Source organism: Halichoerus grypus, chromosome 8 (assembly GCF_964656455.1).
Source record: "Halichoerus grypus chromosome 8, mHalGry1.hap1.1, whole genome shotgun sequence".
Classification (NCBI taxonomy): domain Eukaryota; kingdom Metazoa; phylum Chordata; class Mammalia; order Carnivora; family Phocidae; genus Halichoerus; species Halichoerus grypus.
In genome coordinates, this window is record NC_135719.1 from 112,581,006 (window position 1) to 112,606,268 (window position 25,263).

The 25,263-nt window shown below is 44.7% G+C and overlaps 1 protein-coding gene across 4 annotated transcripts in view; it reads right to left on the reverse strand.

Annotated features, from left to right (window-relative positions):
- Positions 1-25,263, reverse strand: part of RTN1 (reticulon 1) — a 383,578-nt gene that overhangs the window by 81,668 nt on the left and 276,647 nt on the right. For all 4 annotated transcript variants that reach the window (XM_078053773.1, XM_078053776.1, XM_078053775.1 and 1 more), the window contains 2 exons: positions 14,617-15,390; positions 6,107-6,859 (listed from right to left, as the gene is read on the reverse strand). In XM_078053773.1, the coding sequence (XP_077909899.1) occupies positions 6,107-6,859; positions 14,617-15,390 (1,527 nt within the window). The remainder of the gene's footprint in view (positions 1-6,106; positions 6,860-14,616; positions 15,391-25,263) is intronic.

Consider the following 25,263-nt stretch of genomic DNA (forward strand, 5'->3'; position numbering starts at 1 on the left):
TTGAATCCACCTTAGGAGCTAATCTATGCCCCATTCTGTGCCCAGGCAAAATTTACGAGGGAGTTGGGGTTTACCATGTCCCAAAAAATGACATTGAAATATTACAGAGGTATAATAACCACTTCAGAGCTATACACACACCCTGTTGAAATATCAAGAATATCTGTCCCTAGAAATAATAAGCTCTGGGGTCACCCAGATTTAGAGCAATTTTATCCAAGCCTGAGAAGAAAACCTCCCCTGTGTTTTAAAGTCGCCATTTAAAAAACATAGGTCAATAAGCAATCTGGGACAATGCTAACCTTGTGACTACTTCAGAAGGAAAAGCCAGAGAGGTGAGCTGCTTACCAGCAGCCTCATTTGGGATGCCTAGGCCAGGACAGCACCTTCTATTGATGGGCAAAGTCTCACAAAAGCAGCTTAATTGTTTTGAATAGTCTAAGATGGAAGGCTCAGTGTCTCCATCTAAGTAGTACATTGCATATGTCCTCAGAGAAGCCAAGCTTTATCCATCAGTTACTGGTCCATCTTGTTGAAAGCTGGCTCGGGGGCAGCAGCTACAAGGGAAGGGGCCTAAGTCCTCAGGCTGGTTCTGAGATCTGCACTGTGAAAGATAGAGACTTTCCAAGAATCTTTACAGACTGATTTATGAATTTGGTCTCGTGAAAGCAAATAAATATGGGACTAGACGTTGATGACTTGTTTTTAGAATTATAGGAAGAAAAGTAAATGGGTCACACTTACTTTGGTTCCTTCAAATATTTTAGGACAGGAGTGATATCTGGCATAATAATGAGAAGCAATAATAAACACCATAAACGTTAGGTCTATTTAGAAGACCTCCATCTGGTAGCCTTCCAGCAAATCATGCCCCCAAGGAGGAGATCAGCTTTTCCCTGTCACGAGGGGCTTAGCCTGGCAAGCTCCGGCTGCTGCAGCTGGCGATCACAAAGGGAAGGTACAGAGGCCTGCCTCCCAGGGCACAGGAAGGGATGAAACAGCTGAGTGCCCCCTCAGGCTCTCCAATTAAAAAACAACATATGCCTCGGGCATGCTCACCAAGGTGGTTTTTTACTACAGGTCTGGGCTGCCAGCTCATCTGCTTACAACCCAAATTCTCTTCAGCATGCTTATTGAAAGCACAGGTTTGTGCCCTGATGCATTCTGATTCTGCAGTCCTGGCGCAGGAGCAGAGTGGGGACCTGCATTTCTCATCAGTACTCCAAGAGGTTCTGAGGAACCTGGTGCTCGGGCAATACTCTGGGGACCACTGGCTTGAACCAACATTCCTCAGACTGGTGTCACTAGATGCGTGCTTGAGAGGGCCGCAAAGAGAATTTTCACATTTTGTATTTTTATTTTAATAATCTTTCAAATGTTAAGAACATTCTGGGGGTGACCTAGGTGGCTCAGTTTGTTAAGCATCTGCCTTCGGCTCAGGTCATGATCCTGGGGTCCTGGGATCGAGTCCCAGATGGGGCTCCCTGCTCAGTGGGGGGGTCTGCTTCTCCCTCTCCCTCTGCCCACCCCCCCAACCCTGCCTATGTTCTTTCTCAAATAAAAAAAAAAATCTTAAAAAAAAAAACCACTCTGGATCATTTAGATAATTTTATAACCAAACATTGCCACAAGACTTCCACTAAGTGTTTATATTCATGTTGTACTTTTAACCATGTCTCAGGCTAGTGAGTTTTTATTTAGATCCAGAACTGATTTGAATGTTTAAGCCAAAGTGAAGCCCAAATGATACCCCATCATTAGCTCAGAAAGGGCACAAAGGAAGGAAAGGGGCAGATTTTGACAAATAACACCAACGGATTGCATATGGAGGGTCTAAGGGATGTCCAATCAACAGTGGGGAAATGGGCTTGGAGCTCAGGAGAAGAATTCTCCAAAGCCAGAGATCTGGGATGGGCTGCCCATAAGGCAGTGGCTGAAAACCTGTGTGGGTGACAGCAAGGAAATGAGGGACAAAGAAAGACAGGGACAGAACTCAGAGGCAGAGGAACTGGAAGAAAGGTAGCAAAAAAGACGAGGAAAGAGGTCAGAGAGTAAGGGCTGGAGCAGGAAGGGGAAACACCAGGGAGGTAAGGGAGGAAAAAGTTCTAAGAAGGAGAGAACAGTGTTCATGTGAGTGGGTATTGTCCCTAATTTTACTGTCACAGGGAGCAAGTTACAAAGCAGTCGTCCAATGTGATATCACTTGTGTGGTTATAACTTATATATGCCTGAATACTTGAAGAACATTTCTGAAAGGCATCAGAACAACAAAACCAAAACAAAAGCCTGTGAATATCTCTGAGAATTAGATCAGGAGGGCGGAGTAGGGGAACTGTAACTTTTATTTGGCACCATTTCGTTCAGTTTATATTTATTATTATCAATGTACACTAGTTTCTCACTAATGTTTTAAGGACTGGCCAGCACTATGATCTTAAATTACCAGAGAGGATAAGAAAAATGAGACTTGAGGGGCGCCTGCGTGGTTCAGTCGTTAAGCGTCTGCCTTCGGCTCAGGTCATGATCCCAGGGTCCTGGGATGGAGCCCCGCGTTGGGCTCCCTGCTCAGCGGGAAGCCTGCTTCTCCCTCTCCCACTCCCCCTGCTTGTGTTCCCTCTCTCGCTGTGTCTCTCTCTGTCAAATATATAAAATCTTTAAAAAAAAAACTGTCTCCATACCCATCTTTATGTTTTCTTCAAGAATTTAATTCTCGGGGCGCCTGGGTGGCTCAGTCATTAAGTGTCTGCCTTGGGCTCCGGTGATGATCCCAGGGTCCTGGGATCAAGCCCCGTTGTCGGGCTCCCTGCTCTATGGGAAGGCTGCTTCTCCCTCTCCCACTCCCCCTGCTTGTGTTCCCTCTCTCACTGTGTCTCTCTCTGTCAAATAAATAAATGAAATCTTAAGACAAAAAAAAGAAAGATGAGACTCAAAAGAGGCCATGACCTTTATCAGGATGGTTACAGGTAGGAATGTGAAAGCTGGCTGCAGTAGTCTAAAACACTGCTTCTCAGGCTTTGCCAGATATAGGAATCACTAGGGGATCTTGTTAGAATGCAGATTCTGACTCCACAGGTCCGGGATGGAGTGAGATTTCTAATGGGCTCCCACATACGACCCACGTGGCTGGTCCAAGCACCGTACTTTTGAGTTGCAAGGCAAAGAAATCAGAATGCAGGGAGTGGATGTGAGCATGAAGAGACCACTATTTCCCAAAAAGTGTTCCCTAGAAGAGGAACCCTGAGGAACACGCCAATAAAAAAATTCTGCAATTAAATAGGTTTGGTGAATTCCACACAGCCATCCTGATGAGTCACACTGGGTGTCAGTGTTCTATTGAGATTCTCTTGCTTGGCTTTTCACTCGGATGTCCCTGACAGTCAGGGCTAACCTTGCAGCACTGAGAACTTCTCTACACTCTGAGAGTCTGATGCTCCTAACAGGCCTTCCTGGAAGGCGTGGGGGAGCAGAATGACAGGGTAACGAGAGTTCAGGAGTGAGCACAGGAGGAAAACTGGAAAATGACAAACTGCATTTTGTCTCCAGTGCAACAGCACCAGAAGCCTCTGAAAAGCGGAGAAGCTCCAAAAATAGACCTTAGGAGGCCATGTGTCCCAGGAAACCCTGGAGCTCCTTGACAGCTCATACTCTGATGCCATCAGATATTTGCCAGACCTTGTTCTAAATACTTCTGGACCTTTCTGCAGCTCAGCATCAGCCGCACAGCTCCAAAGCCAGACAGATAAGCATACTGTGAATACCTGAACTTGAATGCACTTATACTGCCAGAGGCTTCAGTGGGCAAGAGCAGGCGACCACAGAAGCCGACCTGCCCTCACTGCTGCCAGAGTCCTGCTTGACCTGAGCACGATCCTACCATCCACTGACAGTGATTAAGAACAGCCTGCGGGAGGCTGCGCGGCACTGATCCTCCCACCTGCTGAGATGGAGCAGGTGAGACCAGGAGGAACCTCAGAGCTCCAACAACATGCTGGCAGCACTGAGTCATCCTCCCAAGACCTCTGGTGCTTGGCTGCCCCAGCACAACCTTTCAGACTCTCTCTACAGAGAATGCAGCTGAGCAGTCAGTTCCGGCGGGAGGCTGGAATTTAAAGGACCCCTCAGTGCAGGGAGCAGAGGTTATTCACCTTGGCAGGCCTGACTCGTTTGAAAAGACTGCCACTCTCTGCTCTCTCATGCCTAAACTTGGCAGCAGAGGGTCCAAGCCATATGGGACAACTCGTACAGAGAGGAGAACGGCACCAGGATTGGCCAGAAAAGATGCTCAGAAGCCTTTGTGTTCACAGCTGCAGTTTTCCTTCGCCTTCGCCCTTCATCAGACGTCTGGTCACTCTTGTCGGTCCCAGCTGTCGCACCTGTCTCTCAGATTTACTAGGGAGAGAAATGGGCCTGCACAATTTTCTCCTTATTAGCCTTCCGATGTATTTGCTTCTGAGAATACACATATTTGAACAGCACTGCACACATGGTGACTCTTTCAGGGACATTATTTGGGGGATAAGATGGAAACACATGTCCGTTCAAGTACAGTGATGTGAACTTGTACTCAGCAAGACACAAGTTCCACCGCTTCAGGACCAAAAGGGATGGAAGATTGTTCATGCTAACGCCATTTCCCAGGGCTCCCTGCAACTTGCAGGGTCCTTGTCCTTCCCCATCACAGTCAGAGTGGAAGCAAAAGAATCCAAAATTGGTTTTAATCTTCACCTAACAAACACACCTTCCCACTGCTAAATCTGTCATCAAATATCCTCACGATTGCACGCACTAAATACACTTTAAACTCTCAGGGAAGAGTTATTTGGGAAATCAAGAGTCAATTCTACGGGACGCTACATGATGCCACATGTCTAAACCACCAAGCAACCACACAGCAGGGTTATCTTTTTATCACATCCCTCTTGGTTCTCCTGTTCCAATGTGTTAAAGAATTTAGAAGCTGGCCTCCAATCTACAATGGGAAAGATCTGCCCTCTATTTTTATATGAAACACTTTAATTGCTAACAATATCACTGACGTTATTAGCATATACACAGGAAGGAGGGTATACCCTTGAAATCACTTATCCCCCAAAGGCAAAATACTTTGAAAGAAGCAAAAGCAGAGGAGATCAGTGGGAGGGGACTTTGAATAAAGTTGTGCTTTGGTGTTTTGAAGTTCTACCTGAGTGTTCTCCACCCAGGAGCTGAAGACCTTCCCTCCCTTCACTCAATGTAGCCCATGAACTAGACTGCACAGGGCCTAATTTATTCACTGACTCTTTGCTTCCTTTCCTGAAGTCCGTAATCCAGTTGCAGTGAGGTGTGGTAGATGATTTGGAAAGAGGAATGCTACACATTCTTCACATACAATGTCTAAGATAAAATAACACCTTCCTTTTCTCCTTCATTTGAAGACTTCAACTCAAGACTTCTCGTAGGAAAAGTAGAATGGCCAAATTAAAATCATTCTTGAATTATGCTTGACTTTAAAAATTAACTTAGGTCTTGCTGAAGAACAAGAAAAATTCTGGAATTGACTTTGGTCCCTGTCTTTCCTGACTGGCCAGGACACAAAAAAATTTGGACTTACCAAGGTCCAAATCCCTTGTTCCTTGGGTAAGAGAAAGGAAGGTGCTAAGGTCCATGTGGCCCAGGTAAGACCCGGTTTGGCTTGTGAAATGGATGTGCTGACTATGGTGGGTTCCAGCCCCTACAGGGATGCAGCCACTCCCCATCACTGAGGGGTGGGAAGATGGAAATGAGCAACCATCCCTTCCCAGGTGAGGAAATCCAACCCGGGGACGAAAGGAAGGACGCATTCACTCCGTCCAAGAGATCTCGGCGTGTACACACAAGTGCTCATTACTGGGGACGCGGGGCTTCAGCCGGCCCAGCGCTGCCGCGTGGAGCACCAGACTCTGCCACCGAAGTCCCGGCTGCGAATCTGCCTCTCCCCATCCTCCCCTGGTTGTTCTCTGTCAACTGTTGGACCAGCCAGGACAGGGCAACAGGGCCGGGCCTGAACCGCCCCTCTGCGGAACACTTCAGAGCGCCCAGGGAGCACTAAGCAGACAAGGTGCTGCAGTGAAGAAAGCTGTCACTTTACCTTGTTGCTTACTGAGGAACAGCGGAGGGGGGGCGACGCCAGGACCTCGCGGCTCCGTGCTGTGCGTGGCCACCGGGCTTCGGCTGGAACTCGCGGCTTCGGCAGGTGTCCCCTGGGCGGTGGGCCCCTCGGGCGGCGCCGGGGCTCCGTCCCCTGAGGGCAGCTCGGGGCCGGCGTGGGGGGCGGCCGCGGGGAACTTGAGGAAGGGGCCGGGGTCGGCCAGGCCCTGGCGGCTGGCTGCGCCCTCCTCGGCCCGGGCGCCCGGCTCCTCCCGGATGGCGTCCAGGGCGCCTGGCTTCATCGGGGGCGAGTCCTGCTCCCGCTTGGGGCTCTCCTCCGAGGCGGAGGACGCGTCGCACGACTCGATGATGAGCTCGCTGTCCAGCTCGGCCTCGCGTTCCTCCCTCAGGATGCTGTACTGGATGGACGGCGAGGCCGGCGACGGCGGCGGGCCGCCCACGTGGCCGAAGGTCACGTAGCCCGAGGGCAGCGCGTCCTCGGCAGCCAGCGGGTCCTCGGACACCAGCTCGATCTCCGAGTCGCCCGACTCCGCGCTGCTGGCCTCGTGGTCCAGGGGGCTGGGGATGGTCGGCAGCCCGGACCTGGCCTTGGCCTCGGCCCTGTTGGTCACCTGGCCCGCCGGCCGTGGGCTCTCCGTTGTTTCATAGGATAACCCCTTTGCTTCTTTAATGGCAGTGATCAGCTCATCCTCGGAGATGCTGCATTTCCCCTGGGATTCTGCAGCAGATGGTTCTGTCGTCCCACAAAGCGAACAAAGAGCCAAAGAGGCACACACACGGACAGACAGATGGACACAGAGAGAAGAAATAAAACAAAATTCCATTAGGGGAGATGTTTTCTTGTTGCTTGAGAAACACATATCTCATTAGCACAAAAATAGTCTGTTTCCAGGGCTATGCTGAAAAGGCAGGCCACCTGAAGGAAAAGGCTAATTACTGTTATGGCCCAATTAATCAGTGTTTTACATACCTATCTATCTTCATCTAGCTACTTAAAAAAATGACAAAGCACTTTCTTAGCAACAGTCCCTCAGTTGGTTTTTCTATTTCAGTGTGGCAAAGATTCTAGAAGTCACGGTTTTAATTTCTGATTCATTCTCTCAGGGAAGTTTTCCAGGTTCACAGATTTCATCAGGTAATCTGATGTACAGAACTCTCTATTTTGGCCCACCAATATCAACAAATCTGAAAAATCATCCATTACTCCTTACCCATTGCTTTTCATGTTCCCTCCTTCAGTAAGACAAAGAAAGCTTAGTCTGGATCCTTATATACAATTTGATATCTGAGCTCTACATTTCCCATAAGAATCAATACCTTTACTCTTTTTCAGTGGAAAGTGTAACAAAGTAGAGCAATATAAGAGAAAATTTTTGCCAGTTCTACTGAGCAGGCTGTGAAGATGACCATAATGCACAATGCCCCTGGGCTTCTAACGATGGAGCCCACTATCATTCATTTTCCTCTCTTCCCTTCTTGAGAAGAACAAAACCCAAGAGTCACCCCCAGTCCCCTGGGTGAATGCCTGCCTTCTGCCTGATGTTTATCCAGATGGCCGGAAAACTTCACCAGCAATCTTGCTGATATTTCTCTCCCTTAGATGAGACCACCTGGGATCACCATGATGACAGTTTTTGGGAGCTTGGTTTTTCCCTTGCCGTACAGCAGGGCCTTATTTCAGAATATTCCAGACAGTGGTCTCCGGCCCTTTCATAAGCAAGAAATACTTGTCATTTCTCCGAAGCTTTGAGGTCACTGATTTGGGAGGTGAGGGGAGCAGACTATGGCTAGGTAATCTGTTGCCTTAGGATTGTGGGAGAACCCCAATGGACAAAACATTTCCGATTTGTCTAATTCTTTATAAAGCAGAACTGATTTTATCCTTTATCCATACAGCATTCATTCATCTATTATTTATTGAGAACCTACTATGTGTTAGGCTCTCTTCTAGGCATTTGGGACATATTTAGTGAATGAAAGATGTAACAAAATCTCTGCTTATATTCTAGTGGGAGGAGAACACAATACATAATTATATATAGTAAATGAGTAAAGTAGATAGTAGGTAAGATGTTAAGTGCTGTGAAAAAAAGTAGAGTAGGGTGAAGGGATCAGGAAGGCTGGGAGAAGGTGGGGATGAATCTGCAATTTTATTTTTTTAATGATTTTATTTATTTATTTGAGAGACAGAGAGCGCACAAGCAGGGGAAGCAGCAGGCAGAGGGAGAGGGAGAAGCAGGCTTCCCGCTGAGCAAGAAGGATGAAGGGCTTGATCCCAGGACCCTGGGATCCTGACCTGAACCAAAGGCAGATGATTAACCGACTGAGCTACCCAGGCACCCCTGAATCTGTAATTTTAAGTAGGGTAGCCAAGATAGACCTCGCTGAGAAGGTAACCTATATTCAACACTTGGGGATTCAAGAGAGTAGACTCATGATGATAATCAGAGGAAAAAGCATGCCAAACAAAGGGAACCCATAGTGCAAAGGCCTGGAGGTGGGACCTGCAATGATTTCTAGGTATCACAAAGATGCCCAAAGGGTCTGACCAAAGTCCTGCTGTACAGCATTCCTAGGAGACCAGCAAGCGGGCACGCAGGGCCTGGGGCTCAGAGGGCTACAAGTAGCCCCGCAAGGCTGCCTGCCCTGTGTGCAAGCTGGCCTAGTGCTATGTGGACCAGGAGACTGGCTAGTGTCCACTCATTTTCTACAACTAGGAGCCCTGAGAGGCTTTATATTTGTTTATGTGATGATTTGATTAACATCTGGCTTTTCAGCCTTCCCCACTTTCTCTGACCCCAGACTGGAAGCCCTAGGAGGGCAAAGGGCAGCCAACACCTTTTTGTTCACGGTCGTATCAACAGCACCTAGTGCAGGGTCTGGCTGACGTAAGGACTAGCTCAAATCTTTACAACAGTGGTTCTTAATCATGTGTATGGCTTAAAACTACCCTCAGAAATTTTGCCTTAGCTGAAGTAAGTCTGAAGGGGCCTAGCCATTTGTATTTTATAACTCCAAGGGTAATTTTTTTTAAAAGATTTTATTTATTTTTTTGAGAGAGAGAGAGAGCACAAGCAGGGGGAACGGCAGGCAGAGGGAGAGGGAGAAGCAGGCTCCCCATGGAGCAGGGAGCTGGTCAAGGGGCTCAATTCCAGGACCCTGGGATCATGACCTGAGCTGAAGGCAGATGTTTAACCAACTGGACCACCCAGGCACCCCTCCAAGGGTAATTCTAATAGTCACCTGTAGTTAGGGTTGGCAGACTTGGTAAATAAAAATAGAGGACATCCAGTTACATTTGAATCTCTGCTAAACTCTGCATTTTTTCAAGTGTATGTCCCATGAAATATTAGTATTTTATTTGGCAACCCTACCTCCAGTTGAAAACCATTGAGGTAGAGCACTCAGAAAAGGCTCCAGGATCTTGCTTCATTTACTCAAGAATAAGGATGGCATCAGATAGCTGGGGGATGTGGGATGGAAGGGCCTGATGTATTTCATCTTGGGCAGGTGAAGGTACTACCCTGAAAAGAATCCATCCTTATTATGAGTTAAAAGCTTCTCAGTAGAAATTAATAGATGTTGTCCTTCGTTCTTAACGGGAACCAAAAGTTTAACAAAGTGCTAAGAGGAATCGGGGAAAAAACTAGAACAAAATAGAAGTTTCTGTACACTCAGTTTTAAAATTTATGGGCCTCTGGCTAAGATATTGGTTATTATGTGGCATGACTAACACAGCAAAGCTAGAAACAGTCAGCAAAAATACCTGAACAGATTATAAAAACTGAGAAGGTCAGAACTGCCCTGCCTGGGGAGATGTGTTTGCTGCTGACAATAATTAGACGACATAATTTAGAAGGATAAAAGGCAAGGGGCACATGGGCCAGTTTGCCAAGCTGCAGAGGCCACTGTACAGCTGTGAATGGTGCTGCCATCCCCGTCTCCCCTTTGCTCCTGGCTCATTCTTCACTCATCATCCAGAGGGGTCACTTGAAAACACACATCTGATCCTGCCCCTCTTTCCTTCCTTCTCCCCACTCTGGCCACATTGACCTTGCAACATTCCCGGCTCCGGGCCTCTGCACTGGCTGTCCCCTCAGCCTGGCCCCTCTTCCTCAGGTAGCTGCATGGTCTACATGGTTTGCTGCTTCAGGTCTCTGCTCCCCCAGTCCCCAGTCAGGTCTCGGCCCAGAGCCCTCAGCAGGGAGAAGCCTTTCCTCACAACCACCCCCATCACTCTCTTACACTGTGTCTTGCTTTATTTTTCTTCATTACCATTATAAATACCTGATATTACACATTTATTTATTTGTGTGTAAGTGTTCCCAGTAAGAATGCAAGCTCCATGCAGACAGAAATCCTGCTAGGTTTCAGCACTGTATCCCCAGTGTGGTGACGGGACAATGTCTAGCATGGAGAAAATCGTCAACACACACCTGTTAAGTGAAGGGATGGATGCATGAATGAATGAATGAATGCCAATTCCCAGATTAAAACCCTCCAGTGGTTTCCTATTGTATTTGGAACAAAATCCAAAATCTTCATCCTAGCATGTGAATCCCTGAACAATCTGGGCCCTGCTCACCTCTGCAACTCTGTTCTATGCCATACTTGGCCTTTGCTCCTATAAAAATTAATAAAGGGAAACCTCGCTAATGTAGAGCGGGGAGGCTAGAAGGGGGGCGCTATACCACTCGATGCCAATTACAGGAAGAACTGTCAATTACAGACCCCAACAGAAGAATCATCCACAGGAAGGAATGATCACTTACAGGCCCCAAAAGAAAAAGAGGTATATGAATCTTCTAGGAAAAGCTGATTCCCTCTGCAACTCAGCCAATGAGGAACCATCATCAGCCTGAACTCTTGCTTTTCTCCAATGGACTTTCATTCAAAACAGCCCCTCCCAACTTCCTTGGTCTTTTCCATAAAACAATGTTCCTCTCCTCTGTTGGACATGCCTATGGTTTTACCATAGATAGCATGTCCTGAATTGTAATGCTCTGCTATTCCTGAATAAACCAATGTTTGCTGGCAAAATATTTATTTTTAAAGTTAACACTTCTTTGCACCATCTTTCAGTTCCCAAATAACACAGCCTTGGGGCCTGTGCGCTTGCTTTCCTCTGTACCTGGGGTCCCCTTTTTACCCCTTCCTTTGAATTGTAAGCTCCTTCTCCTCATTCAAATCTCAGATCACATGACACCTCCTCAGAGAGGCCATCCTTGACCCCTTCACACCCAACACTCTATCACTCCTTAGAGGAATCAGACTGTGAAATTTCAGATGCTATGAAATTGATTTACTTCTTACTGCTTATTTCTTACTAAGGGAAGCTGGAGTGGTTTAATAATGACCTCTCGATTACTGTCCTCTCTGAGGCTAATACCTGGAAGAACATCCATGACCGCCATAACATAGTCCTAGGAGTTGTGTCAGAAACAACATGGTGCCAGTGGGCCAGTGGTCTGGCATGTGTCAGGACACTGAGCATATTTTCCTAGGGTGCTTCACTTGTATTCATGATTGATCTTGGCTGAGAAGAAACTTCCAGTATGTAAGCTGTAAGAATTTTTGCCTCTGTATCTCAGAGTATATTATTTAACATGATGAAAATAGTTCAGTACTTTGGAGAAAATTACAAAATGGAATAATCTATTGGAATTGAAGGAAATATATTAGACTCCTTGCTTAAGCTTCAGGGTCTGTGGCTAAAATTGTTCTAAATGAGAATTTCTCCTGATTCATAATTCACATAATTAGAATTACTAGAATTAGATAATTAGAATCATTATTATTATTATCAGAGTGTCACATGAGAGTTCCAGGGGCTCACAAGATGGGCAGGGAGCTAGGGTAACCTCTTAGGATAAAAAGAACAAGGAGAAAGGCCTCAGTGACAAGCTAATTCCTCCTATCTTTCCTGTAAATTTTATTCTTATCTGTTGTCATTTGACTCAGGTGTTATGATGTGAGGCGTGTGTGGAGAGAGGAGCTGAACATGGGAGAGAACTTTGCAGGAGCAAAGGACTTACTGGGTCTGGGGACTTTCTCTTTCTTGAATACACTTTGCTTAGAATGTTTATTTGGAGCAACTGCAGAAAAAAACCATTGCCCTAATCCAATGCTGTTAAGTGCACAACCAAGGTCATAAAACTCCAAGATCATGTCAGTCAGATCTGTCTTTTTCTTATCTTGAAGCTGCTCCAAAACCTTAATGGGCTATAGCTACTGAGAAAAGACAAAAGGAAATGTCTTAATAATTCCTAAGCCCTGTATCACAGCAAGTCTTTCTCATCAGGTCTGCAAACTATAATTTTTACATGAGGCGTGTGCCATGTAAATGGACCTGTATGTGCTAGGGCATTTCACTCTTCCTGAAGACTGCCTGAAGTTCTTCTAAAAATGACCACCAGACAACCCCACAGCTTGGCAAAACAGAGCCAATAATATAGCTTCCATCTTCAGAGCATCAATATCTTTATGTCATTGAATAACAGAAGGGTTTTACAATGCATTATCACAAAGACCACAAGGAGGCTTCAAGACTCAGATATGTTGCTACTTCATGTTGTAATCTGAGACAAGTCACATCTAATCCATTTAGAGCCTCAGTTTCCTTATTTGTTGTCACTACCCAAATCTCAATTTACATCACATAGAAATTCACTGTGGCCTCATACCTCCTTGTCCTTGAACCTCCTCGGGCTGGAAGGCCCCCCTCCTCTTCACCTGGTTATTTCCTTCTGCTCCATTCACCTGGGAGCTGCTGGACTCCCAGTGCTCGTCTGCACTCTATGTTTCCCTCTCTCAGAACACAAATACACAGGAGTGTGACTATCTCCTTGGTCATCTGTTCCACTGGAAGGCAGAAACTGTTTTTGTTTGTTTGTTTGTTTGTTTTTTCAGTTCCAGCCTCACCGGTACCTAGTAGAGTGCCTGACCAAAAGAATGTATGTAGAACATGTTTGTTGAACGAATGGATGAATTTGAAAATCAGTGACACGGTGCAGTGGATCTTTACGACGCTTGGAGTTTTTATAGTTGAATGAGTCTGAGATCAGGTTGGAGAAGGGGAGGAATTGATGCTAAAATATTTAGGGAAACAGGACAGGAAGCACTTCCATTGAGTCCTAACACCTGGACTTACTGGACTTACTGCATTATCAGGATTTAGAGCAAGCACTCCTAATAGGCTTTCAATCTGTTTTAAGACTTCAGTAAAAGCTCTTGCACCTGACTACTGAAAATCATTTTTTTTTTTTTTTTTTGTAAATCAGAAAGGTTTGTAAATCACTTTTGAGTAGGGTAAGAATGCCAGCCACTGGGCGCCTGGGTGGCTCAGTCGTTAAGCATCTGCCTTCGGCTCAGGTCATGATCCCAGGGTCCTGGGATCGAGTACTGCATCAGGCTCCCTGCTCGGCAAGAAGCCTGCTTCTCCCTCTCCCACTCCCCCTGCTTGTGTTCCTGCTCTCGCTCTCTCTCTCTCTGTCAAATAAATAAATAAAATCTTTAAAAAAAAAAAAAACTTATAAAAAGAATGCCAGCCACTAGAGGCTGGGGAAGATCCAAGGACCTCTCATTGTCCTCTCCATCCTGATGCCTCATGAACATTGAAAAGAGGTAGACATGCAAAGGCTTCACTTTTGCCACCCAGGATGGGGTGGTACGGGGTGGGGTGGGGACACTCCTGTTACCATTCTGGCCTGTCACCTGGGTACAGGAGAATCCTTTGAATTTGAGAGGATATACGGTTTAACACCCTGCCTTGGGTCACAGTAGGAGAATTTTCAAGTCGACAAAGATCAGAGCTTAGTGAATTCTGAACTTTTTTATTCTAATGAAATAAATCCTCTAAGTTTAAAAAATAAAACTGTATGCAGAACTTCAACAAAGTAAAAAGACAAAAAATGACCCTGCTGAGGTTGAAGGGGGAAGAAGAGTATCCTTTTTTTTTTTTTTGGTTTCCTCTCACTGCCCATGTCCCCCTAAAGACTCTGAAGTGCACCCCAGCCCCCCTTCATTGTACAGACTTGGAGCTGGGACGAGGAATGTGCAATGCCCTGTTCCCGGTGGCCCAGCTGGTCTGGGGAGGACAGGCACGGTGCTCTCTCTGTGATGCCTCCAAGGACCCGGAAGTCCACGTGGGAAGCTAACTAGAAGCAGACACCACCTCCCTCTCTGCTCTGAATGGTGGAGCCACATGAGGAATTCCCTGTTCCAGTGTGTCATCCTTACCTCTCCCCTCAAACGAAGAAAGAAACACTTTACAAGACAAATCTGACAGGACTTCCAGGGAAATCCCAGATCTCAACCTTAGTACCATGAGCACAAGACTGAAAAAGTTGTATGTTAATTAAATCCAGTTAAACTGAGCCTTAAAGGGACCCTATAGTAAAATATTTTGAATACAGATTCGCATTCCTTTAATACTCAGATCTCCATATCCTGAGTTTTCCCAAGGCAGGGAACACCGACTGGATCCCTTACCTGTCCCGGAAGACGGGGGCGTGACGGACCCCGGGCTGTCATCTTCAGGCTCTGAGACGGTGACTGTGGGGACTGTGTCAGGACTTGGTTTCAGACAGATATCTTGCTTCTCGGGGGTCTTCTCTTGGGTCGCGGTTTCAACAGAAGGCTCGATTTCAGTCAGCGTGATTTTGACAGGGGCAGTGATCAGAGGAGCCCTGTGCTGTTCTTCAGAGAGATCATCTATGTAGGGTGCAAACGTTGATTCTTCAAATAAATGGTCCTTGAGGATTTTTCCCTCCACAGGAACTGGTTTCTCTGGTTCACGGGCCTCCTCAGATTTTGTTGAGCTATCAGTGTCCTTATTCTTAAAGTCCGAGCCTTTCTCTTCCAACGTGGGGTGACATTGCTCCCGATATTTCACCTCCTCCGGCCTGGTTATGTCAATGTATTTATAGGCTTCTGCTTTCATCTGGTCCAGGGGGTCTGCTAAGATCTTGTTCACTTCAGTGGACTCTGCCGGAGTCATCTCAATTCCCGAATCAGAACTAAATAAGCCACGAGGCTCCGTCCCAGGCACATCTGCTAAGGAGGGCCCGGGGGTACTCAACTCCTCAGGGCTATCAGAAGTGGTGACTTGGCCATTTTCCTTCTGAAGAATTCCCGTGAAATATGTAGAATCCTCCCGAGGTGGGTAACAGATGTTGGAAATCAGAGACGTGTAACACGATCCTTCCCCATCTTTTGATGCTGTTGAAAAGGTATGATCCATGGCACTGGAGACATCTGCCGTACCTATGAATCAAAACACCAGCAGACAGTGAGTGGGCGCCTGGCTTCGGTTCTCTCTCCTGCCTAACCCCCCACCCACCCCTGTCCTGTGAAGACATGGCTTCCTTTCCCCTGAAGCCCTGGGAGTTCCCTCAGAGCACACTCATGTTCGTTTTCCTTGTCTCCCTTCTGGCCCACGGCACTGGTGTTTTCCTGGTGGCAGAGCACACAGGTCCACATGAGTAGTTGGGGACAGATCCCAGAGGAGTAGAAAGCTGATGTTTCAAAATCTACTATCTCAATATACAGTGACTTGGTCCTTCTTGGTATTTTTCAGCAGAGGCCCTCTTTGTATCTCAAGTATTAATGACTCTTTAAATATAGCTGGAAAGGTAGGCTAATTCAGGTTTGTAGATGCAAAAATGGGACAGCCGAGTGGGGAGAGGGGCTGCTCTTGGAGACTCAGAGAGCTGGGAAAGGCCTCAAGAGACCCTCTGGCCTGGCCCTTTCAGTCAGGGACACCTGCTTCACCTGGACGGATGCTGTCCCTTCTCTTTTTAAAGGTCCTCAGCTAAAGGGACTCCTAGTTTTCCAGTGGCCTCATCCCAAAGTGGTATCACTTTAATAAGCGCTTCCCTATTTCTGCAGTTTTCTCCTCATTTTGTTTTCCTCCTCATTCACCCACCTACTGCCCATTTTCTACCTTCCAGGGATATTCAAAATGACCCACTGGGAATTTCTTGGTTCCACTGGTGGTGTTAAGGGCAAAACAAGTTTCTATAGTTCGAGTCTATGCAATGTTTTCACTTGGCCTTTATTCTACTCATAAACCAGCCCAAAAATTCACTAATAGCAAGAAGAGGGGAACACTCTATAATTTTTCTTTGCTATAAAATGCTGCCAGAGGGGAAAAAAAACTAACATTTATTGAGCCTTTATTTTGTGTTAAGCAGTGGGATTTTACCTAATTCTCAAAACTCTTTTATAAACTAAGCCCCACACTCTCAACCCATCACACACATACACACACACAAACACACACGAAGCCCTTAGGACACACTCAAAGAATATTCCAGGGCATCAATCCATAAAAGTAAAAAAGAAAGTAGTAGCAGTAATATAATAATATTAATAGCTAATATCTGCGTGTTTGCCATGCATCAGAGATAGTTCCAAGCTTTTAATTAATATTTACTCACTTAATCATCAAAGCAATCCTAGAAGATGGGTGCTATCATTAGCCACATTTTACAGACAAGGACATACCAGCCAAGATTCAAACCCAAGAAGTTTCAAAGTCAGTAAACATGCCCTAACACCCTCCGCACCTCCTTAAATCAGTTTGTGAAGTTTTCTTCAAAGGAATTTTGACACTTCTCCGAAGAAGACATAAAAATGGCTAACAGACACATGAAAAAATGTTCATCATCATTAGCCATCAGGGAAATTCAAATCAAAACCACACTGAGATACCACCTCACACTAGTTAGAATGGCAGAAATGGACAAGGCAAGAAACAACAAATGTTGGAGAGGTTGTGGAGAAAGGGGAACCCTCTTACACTGTTGGTGGGAATGCAAGTTGGTACAGCCACTTTGGAAAACAGTGTGGAGGTGCCTCAGAAAATTAAAAATAGAGCTACCCTATGACCCAGCAATTGCGCTACTGGGTATTTACCCCAAAGACACAGATGTAGTGAAAAGAAGGGCCATATGCACCCCAATGTTCATAGCAGCAATGTCCGCAATAGCCAAACTGTGGAAAAGAGCCGAGATGCCCTTCAACAGATGAATGGATAAGAAGATGTGGTCCATATATACAATGGAATATCACTCAGCCATCAGAAAGGATGAATACCTAACTTTTACATCAACATGGATGGGACTGGTGGAGATTATGCTAAGTGAAATAAGTCAAGCAGAGAAAGTCAATTATCATATGGTTTCACTTATTTGTGGAACATAAGGAATAGCATGGAGGACATTAGGAGAAGGAAGGGAAAAACGAAGGGGGGGAAATCGGACGGAGAGATGAACCATGAGAGACTATGCACTCTGAGAAACAAACAGGGTTTTAGAGGGAAGAGGGGTGGGGGGATGGGTTAGTCCGGTGATGGGTATTAAGAAGGGCACGTACTGCATGGAGCACTGGGTGTTATACGAAAACAATGGATCGTGGATCACCACATCAAAAACCAATGATGTATTGTATGGTGACTAACATAACTTACTAAAATAAAATTAAAAAAAAAGAAAAGAAAAGGTGCAGATGGGGCAGGATTTTACAGATGGGCAGATTTTTTTTTTACATTATGCAAATCAATTGCAACCTCCCTGCCTGCAGGTGACCTTTGTTTGGTGCGTCTACAAGGGGCTGGGAGCTTTGTTGGATTGTGTTAGGCCTAGGTGACAAGGGGACACAGTGATGGCACTTGCCTCCTGTGATATTGTAATGTCTAATAAATATATATTTGAGCTTCAAAAAAAAAGGAATTTTGAATCAGTTTTATTACAAATAAACTTGGCTTTTGTCTTCTTCTAGCTCTCTTCTTGGTGACTCAACCCACTGGTCATCTATGGGGAATGGAAAAGCACACCGCCTCTAGCCCCTTCCACCCTGGCACCTGATGTTTTCCTTCCCTGGAGCTCTCTTCCCCCAGATACCTGCCTACCTCACCCCTTCACCACCAAGTCTGCTCAAATGTCACCTTCTTAAGGAAGATGACCCCGACCATTCTCTCTCCAAGTGCGACCGGCCCTCCCCTCCCTACTCCCTGGCAATCCTGTGCCCTCCTACCCTTCTCTCTACCTTTTCTTTTTCCCATAACTCTTGTCTCCTTCTAAAATACCACTTAATTAACCGATTTATTTATTACCTATTTATTGATTGTTGAGGTATGTTCCATGAGGGCAGGAATCTTTGAATATTTTGTCCACTAAGGCAGCCCAACACCTAGAATGGGGCCTGGCACACGATAAGTGCTCAAATACTTGCCAAATAAAAGAAGGTATTTTGAAGTTTAGAATAAAACACACATAACAGGATTGTGTGAGAAGACAGGTTGGAAGTATTTTAAAGCTTCTTTCATGATATGGGCTCAGTCCACATGTAGACCTCACTAGAGGCAGGGGAATCAATCCATTTTCTTAAACTGAGCCAAATACCCTTAAATACCCTTAAAGTTTCTCTAGGTTCTAACTTACTGAAATGTGTATACATTATATAGTGCCTATCAGATAGAAATTATGAAAACAGAAAGTCCTTCCAGACAGTAAATTATGTGAGAGTCCTGTGGGACTGTTAGAACAGAGAAGCCGAGCTGAGCCTCAAGGCTCAGGAAAGCCAATTAATTCTTGTCAGGGCTTCCTGCAGAGCTGGCAGATGTGAGAGCTGAGGCCGGAGCAAAAGCCAGTTGCCCCAGGTTGGAACCAATATTGTTACATTGTTGAATACAAATCCACCAAATAAAAGTGCTTTTCTTGTCTGGGCTAGAAATGACTACTTTCTTTATATAACTAGGGATTACTTGGAACGTCTGACTTCCTCATTCTCTCTGGCTGTTTCCCTGTCATCTACAAGTCTGATTTGTGTGGAGGCAGATGTACCTGAGAGTCAATGTGTGGACCCAGGGATGCTCCCTCTGGAGGCAGCTGGACCAGAGGGCACAGTAAATTCAGTTAGCTGGATGCATTTAAAATGGGATTGAACTTTAAATTTTCAATTTGCAAGGAATTTTTCTGGAATGTACTTATAATAAAAAACTGAAGGATTCACAAGCCTCTATTCTGGCCAAAAGCTAAGTGGAAGAAGAATGAAAACAAGCCAAGACTATTGTCATTGGAGCACATGTGTGGATATAATCAGGCTTTTGTGTCCACCCATGTCAGATCAGAAATACTAATCATGAGCTAGACAAATTCAGTAATTTCATCAAGGGTGGGTGTTTTGTTTTATTTTATATCTTTAATTCTCTGGCAGTGCTAAAGAATGAGATGGTAAAGATGACTTGCAGAAGATGGTCTTATATTCCCCAAGGAAAGTTTCAAGCCTCAGATCCTTTAGTTCTTAAACTCTGACTCATCCTCCCAGAATTGAGCTCCTTGGATTGGTGGCCTACAACTTAATTTTGAATTCTGGTTCTACCACTATCAGTTGGGAGACTGTGGAAGCCTCTCTGTGCATCAGTTTATTCATTTTGAAAATGGGGGCAGGAATGGCTCCTCTTGGATGGGGCTGTTACAGGGATTAAATGACATAAGGCACTTAGCTCTTCGCCTGGCACATAGCACGCCCTCAATAAATGAGAGCTATGGATTTTATTATTACTCTATTTTCCAAAGAGGATACTAGCCATTTCCAACACATTCCCACCTGTCTATTAGTTTGGTACCTTATCCGTAATGAGGTGCAATCGGGGTCTTTTGGGCAAGGAGTTAAATCTAGCCAAACCATACACATGTTGCACTCTGGGGTCTGCCTTAGATGCTAAAGTCCCCAGAGTGCAAGGCCATGGCTGTCTGCACAGCATCATGAGCAGGTGGTTGCTTCTTAAGTACTTTCTAGGGATGCAACGGACATAGATCCATAGACATGGTGATGACTGACCTGAATGTGAAAAGTTGAAACTTACCAAGACAATAGACAGAAAAGGAACAGAAGTATTCAGTGTCCATGGATGAGCTTTCTCCCTTGTGGATGGAGCTCATTCTGACTCCTCAAGGCGAAGAGAAGGGGTCTAGGGTTTAAGATGATGCTTTATAATTCAGTAAAGCCCCTCTTACTGCTTTGAAATGGAAACAGAGAATGCCAGAAAGAAAGACTGATTATACCAAAAGGTTTTCTCAGCACAGAGGTAGATATGCTCCATTAGAGAAATCTGGTTTACCTACCTCCCAGGATTAAAAACAAAACAAAACAGAAAACACCAATTATTGTTTGAATAGAGCCAATATTTACAGATATAGGGGACATTAGTCCCATTAAATTGAGAAATATATTTTTAAAACGGGGGGGACAATATAAAAAATCTGGAATGTCAGTGGGGGTGGGGAGAGAGATACAGATTAAAATTCAAGAATTAGAGGCCAGAAGCAGTGACCCGGAATGAATCTGCATTCATTTTCCCCACAATCGTTTGCCCTTAGGCTGCCTGTGTGATGGATGGCTGTAGCCTGCAGAGTTTAGGCTGTAAGGCTTTTTCCCTGAAACTCCCACTCATCTTTTCTGAGTGCTGAGATATCAGCAGGCCCACAGGATGGAGGCTGACACATGTAACAACAGAGCCATTTATGAGGGATGAACATACCAGGGAGGCTCCAGGAGCCTCTATGTCACCTAGAAAACATTCTCCTTCTCAAATTAAGTGGTCTGTGATTTAATATGAAAAATGGGTGTTGAAAAATCCAGGTATACCCATTCTTTATAATTTTATGTGATTATTTAATAAAGTTAAAAAAAAAAAAAAAGAAAGAAAAAGAAAGAAAAACGAGCCTGCGTTCTCCAGCAAAAGACTCTAAGCCAAAGCTGGTGGCAAGTTTGGGGGTTTAAGAATATGAGTAACTACTCTTTCTTTCCCCAATTTCCTGCCTTATTTAAAGCTTCCTGTCAGAATAATAGATTTAGCTGTTGAGATTGCAAAATTAATGTTTAATAAAAAATGAGTCAGCAAGGGTTTGTTTTTTTGTGGGTGTCCCCCCCCCATATGAAAAGCTAGGACTTGCACTGCTTGTGGAATTTTCACTTTAGCAGAAAATTCTGTTAGAGGAAAAAACCTGGCCTGGCAGACAAACCACGGTCTAAGTTTCTCTGACAGTTCTCAGCAGTGCCTTGGAATGCACAAAGCCACAGAGCACCAAGATGGAATGGGAGTAGAAATTCTGAGGAGCTTGGAAATGTGGGATATAGTCTGCCTGCTGTCCAAAGGTGAAAATGTGATTCTATGACCTTCTTTGGGGGACAATCATTTTTGGGAGGAGAGGGGAGGTAAATATTTGTAATTCACTTAGATCTTAAGAAAAAGTCCTTCAAACCCTACATAGACTTCCCATTTCCTTTTTAAACAGCTTTATTGGTTATGTGAATTATATTCACAAACTATAAAATTCCCTCGTAAAGTGTTGAGTCCAGCAGTTTTTGTATATTCACAGAGTTATACAACCATCATCACTATCAGTTCTACCCACCTAACTCAGATGCATTCTACCCTGATGCTTTCAATACAGAGAAAGCTCTCAGTTACCCCTGCCATGCAAAGAATTACCTTTGGGACATAAACAAGAGCAACCCCATCCTTTTTTTTTTTTTTTTTTTTTTTAGTCTTAGGATTTTCTTTTTTCTTTTTAATTTTTTTATTGTTATGTTAATCCCCATACATTACATCATTAGTTTTAGATATAGTGTTCCATGATTCATTGTTTGTGCATAACACCCAGTGCTCCATGCAGAACGTGCCCTCCTCAATACCCATCACCAGGCTAACCCATCCTCCCACCCCCCTCCCCTCTAGAACCCTCAGTTTGTTTTTCAGAGTCCATCGTCTCTCATGGTTCTTCTCCCCCTCCAATTCCCCCCCTTCATTCTTCCCCTCCTGCTACATTCTTCTTCTTCTTTTTTTCTTTCTTAACATATATTGCATTATTTGTTTCAGAGGTACAGATCTGAGATTCAACAGTCTTGCACAATTCACAGCGCTTACCAGAACACATACCCTCCCCAGTGTCCATCACCCAGTCACCCCATCCCTCCCACCCCACCCCCCACTCCAGCAACCCTCAGTTTGTTTCCTGAGATTAAGAATTCCTCATATCAGTGAGGTCATATGATACATGTCTTTCTCTGTTTGACTTATTTCGCTCAGCATAATACCCTCCAGTTCCATCCACGTCGTTGCAAATGGCAAGATCTCATTCCTTTTGATGGCTGCATAATATTCCATTGTATATATATACCACATCTTCTTTATCCATTCATCTGTTGATGGACATCTTGGCTCTTTCCACAGTTTGGCTATTGTGGACATTGCTGCTATAAACATCGGGGTGCACGTACCCTTTCGGGTCCCTACTTTTGTATCTTTGGGGTAAATACCCAGGAGTGCAATTGCTGGATCATATGGTAGCTCTATTTTCAACTTTTTGAGGAACCTCCATACTGTTTTCCAGAGTGGCTGCACCAGCTTGCATTCCCACCAACAGTGTAGGAGGGTTCCCCTTTCTCCGCATCCCCGCCAACATCTGTCATTTCCTGACTTGTTAATTTTAGCCATTCTGACTGGTGTGAGGTGGTATCTCATTGAGGTTTTGATTTGGATTTCCCTGATGCCGAGCGATATTGAACACTTTTTCATGTGTCTGTTGGCCGTTTGGATGTCTTCTTTGGAAAAATGTCTGTTCATGTCTTCTGCCCATTTCTTGATTGGATTCTTTGTTCTTTTGGTGTTGAGTTTGATGAGTTCTTTATAGATTTTGGATACTAGCCCTTTATCTGATATGTCATTTGCAAATATCTTCTCCCATTCTGTCAGTTGTCTTTTGGTTTTGTTGACTGTTTCCTTAAGAGCAACCCCATCCTATTTATCATTTGTTGATAGAATATTGCTCTCTGATTTCCAAAGAGGAAAATAATTGGTTCTGGTCACCTGACTTCAATGCTATGTATACATGGATAGTAGAAAAAAAAAGGTATACTATATTTTGTTTGTACATTAATGTTTCGTTTGCTCTCCCTCCCCACAACGTAGAATCATCTAGCTAATCCCCATAGTTCCTTTTACATGATCTTTCTCCCTTACTTCCCATTCCATGGCTACCTTCTCAGCTGGACTCTAACCACCTTCCCCTTGAATGACTGATAGGTTGCTAAGTGTCTGGCTTCCAGGCTCACCTCTTCTGTGTTCCACCCTGCACATGGCTACCATATGCCTCTCCCTAAAACACTACTTTCATATGTCACTTCTCTACTCCAAAGTCTCTGGTGGCTATCTCTGCCCATCCATTCGCTTAGAATTCAGGATCCTCTTCAATGAGGTCCCAGTCTGCCTTGATGGTTTTATTTCTGAGCCTGCTCAGGAAACACACTTGATCAAGCCCACAGACATGAGATTTTCAGCTTCTACAGCCTTTACTCAACCCTTCCCTTCAGGAAAGGCTCTTTTACTCCTCCCCAAATCCAATTAAAGTCATGGATGATGTGTCATCTCCTCTGGGAAGTCTCCCCCTACTTCCCCACCTCTCAGTGCTTTCTCCCTCATCCCCACTCCAAGGGCCATGACCATTTATTTAGGGCTCACTGGCTTTTCTGCCTTTGTTGTCAGCTATCTCTTTCTGCATACTTGTGGAAAACCATGTCTTATACTTCTTCATATCCCTGAGTTCCTAGTGCTTTGCATATGGTACACACTCCGTAATTACTGACTGGATGACTACCTCCATATTACCATCTGATTGAGTCACATTCAAGAGCTCTTAGAATGAGCTTTACCATCAATCATGTATTACTCCAATTTAAAATTTACTCAATGCTTAACCATTGCGAAGCACCAAAATGAAGGACATTCTTATGATTATGTAGGCTTAGTAACCTACTGTGTCGCGAACATTCACAATGAAGCCACTGTTTGTAAACAGGAGTTCAGATCCCCCTGGCTGCTTATGGCAGTGATGCTAGAGGGGATCATAACTGGAGCAGGGAGGTCCTATATGGGGCCCGGACATTTAATATATCCTGATTTATCTTTCTGGTCAGGCATGGTGTTATCAGAAAAAAGTAAAGAAGGATCAAAATGGTTCTTTGAGGGGCGCCTGGGTGGCTCAGTCAGTTAAGCGACTGACTCTTGATTTCAGCTCAAGTCATAATCTCAGGGTCATGAGATCAAACCCCACCCCACCCCCGCCAACCCTTGGGCTCCATGCTCCATGCTCAGCGGGGAGTCTGCTTAAGATTCTCTCCCTCTCCCTTTGCCCCTCCCCACCTCGAGAGCGCACTCTCTCTTTAAAAAATTAAAAAAGAGGGGGGGTGGCTTCTCTGAAGTCATCTAATCCCAGGATCTCATCCACAAGATTAAGATTGACCATTTCCCAACTTTAGTTTGAATATTTGCATTGATGGCATCTCACTGCTTACTATGCAAACCTAATTATTAGTAAGTGTTGTAGTTAAGAGCCTATGCCCTGGGGTGAAGTGCAGGACTTTGAATACTGACTCCACCATTACCTGGTTGCGTGAACAGGGGCAGATTTCCTAATGCCTTTGTGCTTCAGTTTTGTCTATTAACCCAATAATTACCACCTCCTAGGATTTTTGCAAAGACTAAAGGAGATGTTGGAATCAAAGCGCAAAGCATTATGCTGATACATACGAAGGACTCATTATTGTTTTTAAAATTTAACTTAAATATACCTCCCTATTGCTTTCAGCCTTCAGTCCCAGGTTTGTCTTCACATTCTATTAGTGAAAACAGACACCTCAAATAATTAGTAAACAATATGGCATATAAAGAGCTAATCCCCCTAAAATACAGTGAGTTCCTAGAAACCAAGAAGAAAAAGCCATCAATCCATTTACTTAATAATAGACAAAGAACAAGAATAAACACTTTGCATGGAAAAGTCAATATAAATAACCCCAGAACATAAAAATGCAAGTTAAAACAACCCCAAAAATAACATTTCCCCATTTTTCAGACTGGGTAAAACTCAAAAACTGTTTGGCTATACACTCTTTGGTGAGACTGGGGGAAACCGGCATTCTCATCCAAAGCACAGCCTGGTGGGATTGGTGTGCTATGCCCCTGGGGAGGGCAATTTGGCAGTGTCTAGCCACATTATAAATTCATTTACTCTTTGAGTCAACACTCTTACAGAAATTATTCTATAGACATACTTGCACATGCTTAATTTA